General features: G+C 41.4%; 1 protein-coding gene across 2 annotated transcripts in view; it reads left to right on the top strand.

Annotated features, from left to right (window-relative positions):
• The window catches only part of ark2ca (arkadia (RNF111) C-terminal like ring finger ubiquitin ligase 2Ca), a 45,048-nt gene that overhangs the window by 34,515 nt on the left and 8,033 nt on the right, over nt 1-2,500 (top strand). For both annotated transcript variants that reach the window (XM_061926721.1, XM_061926720.1), the window contains exon 2: nt 1,217-1,517. In XM_061926721.1, the coding sequence (XP_061782705.1) occupies nt 1,217-1,517 (301 nt within the window). The remainder of the gene's footprint in view (nt 1-1,216; nt 1,518-2,500) is intronic.

Here is a 2,500-nt window from a genome sequence, read left to right as displayed (position 1 = left end):
AAAAAAAACTGCGACTTATAGTCCGAAAAATACGGTACTAACACATATGTTCACTTACTGTTCTCAATTTATAACACAATGTACATCAGTGAATTCCAAATATAGTATGATTGATACAAAATATATTTCTAAATATGGCAAACATTGAAATACAAACAATCCTGGGTGTCTTCATATACTATGACAGGCATGAGATATTTCCGTTTATAGTCGTAAATCCGTCTTTTTTTTTATCTCTGTAAAAATATAAAAAATCATTTTCCCTTTTTCTTAGTTTTTTTCCGACCTACAATGTGTGTTAAAATCTTGATCCGTCTCTTTGCCATACCTGCCAACAACTACGGTTTTCCCGTGAGGAGTATGGTTTTTGATAATTCAGTGGTAAAAACTGCGGTTTTCCATTCGAAATTATTAACTTAAAAATGTAATCTACCGTATTTTTCGGACTATAAGTCGCAGTGTTTTTCATAGTGTTTTTCATATATGTTTTTTTCCTTTTTTAGTATGCATTTTCGGCATTTTCGGCAGGTGCGACTTATACTCCGGTGCGACTTATACTCCAAAAAGTACGGTATGTAGCGAAGCAACTCCATGGGCAGCGGACAAACTATACGGTTGGTTGGTTTATGTATAAGAAAATCCATGATTGGTTGGTTGGTTTACTATGATGAGTCACGATTGGTTAAGATTAGGGAAAAACAATACGGACAGGCCAATCAGGCAAGATAGGGCGGGTCATCAAACCAGAAAGGAAAATCGCAACAGACACGACGAGAGAGTCGGAGAAGAGAAGAAGGGATATTCAAGCGGGCGATTTATACTTTTAAAAAACTAGATGTTTCTTTTCCCCCTTGAACCCCCACCAGACCCCCGGCTTATTTTAAGTCATTTTCATTAAGTTCAAATCTATTAGTGGGGAGAAAAGGGTAATTGTGCCGAACTATACACTACGGATTGACAGGAGGTCAGTCCAGGCTCTAGGCTTCTTCTAAGCCAGCTGGGATAGGCTCCAGCCCCACCATGGATGAAATGGATGTAGGACTCACAGTCAATTTCATTAGTCCTGTTAAGTAGAGATCCTTCTTTCCTGCTGGGAGGCCAATGTCGGATGACGGACTCCATCGACTGTGCCCGCCATCTGTCACCAAGACTGGCAGTAGAATGTCTTTTCTTAGTATTAAATGTTACGCTTATTTAGATCTTTTCTGACCACCAGGAGCGCACTTCACCAGGCACCAACACAGCCATGCTACCTCCTGCCGGCACTTTCACCTGGGTGCTCCGCAGGCTCCCATCTCGGTCGAGTTCCCTTTAGGACACAACAGCCAGCCCCCTCAGACGGGCCTGGCCGCCCACCTTCCTGCCGTGCACCATCCGCCTCTAACTGCCCTGCCCGCGGCACCTCAGTTCCAGGACGTGTCGGGGCCTCCGTTCCTACCTCAGGCCTTACACCAGCAATACCTCATCCAGCAGCAGCTCCTAGAGGCGCAGCACCGACGAATTCTACCGCACTCCAGGTAACAGCAGGACTGATTGCACCGAGGTGGTCACAATCACATACTGTCAATGTTCCCTCTAATTTTCCATGTGTCTGAGCAAACGCTCAAACTCCCCGAGCATTCCTTGGACGACATGTGAGCAACATCAGACATGCACGCTGTCGCCACCCCAGCATCACACCTGTACCAAAGCTGACATCATAACAAGTTCAATGTTTTATTAATCAAATAACAGCAGTTATTTCCATTATACTATTTTCTAATCTAAATGGAAATTTTAAAACATGTTTTCAGGAGCTGTTGTTGTATGTCTTGGGGGTTGCTGTAAAATAATTTAAGACATGCACCCCTTCAGAGATCAATATTTGTTCCCCTTGAAATATTCACATTTAGCACAATGAGATGTGGGCTGTAGCACAAACATGGGATATAGTGGATAACGTGTCCAATGTTCCCTCTAATTTTTCATGTGTGTGAGCAAACGCACAAACACCTTGAGCATTCAGTGGAATACAGACGTGCACACTGTGGTCACACCAGCAGCACATTTGTCTCAAACCTGACATAACAATTTAAATGTCTTATTATTATAATCAAGTGACTAGTCAATTTCAAGAGATTATTTTCTAATATATGTGATTTGGCCCACTTAGATATTGTTTTTTTAATCAGCTATGCCATAGTATTTTATGCCTGGGTGGGGATCCTGCTTTGGAAAGATTGTGTACCCCTTTCAGAGATCACATTTAGTTCCCCTTAAAACATTCACATGTTGCATGAGATGAAGTGTTTATTAACTTTCTGTCATAAAATAAACATTTTTATTAGCAATGATGTAGTCTTGTAACATCATTTCATGATTAATATCCCAAAAATACAATTCTTAACAAACGACAGTAGAACAAGCACACTGATTGAGGAGTCATAGTAAAACGACTTGAAATTTACACTTGTAGTGTTGGAGTTGTCCAACTTTTTGTGTGGCCATAAACGCACCAGTG

This window comes from Nerophis lumbriciformis, linkage group LG32, assembly GCF_033978685.3.
Source record: "Nerophis lumbriciformis linkage group LG32, RoL_Nlum_v2.1, whole genome shotgun sequence".
Classification (NCBI taxonomy): domain Eukaryota; kingdom Metazoa; phylum Chordata; class Actinopteri; order Syngnathiformes; family Syngnathidae; genus Nerophis; species Nerophis lumbriciformis.
The sequence above is the reverse complement of the archived record's forward strand: the minus strand, read 5'-3'. Positions and strand labels throughout refer to the sequence as shown.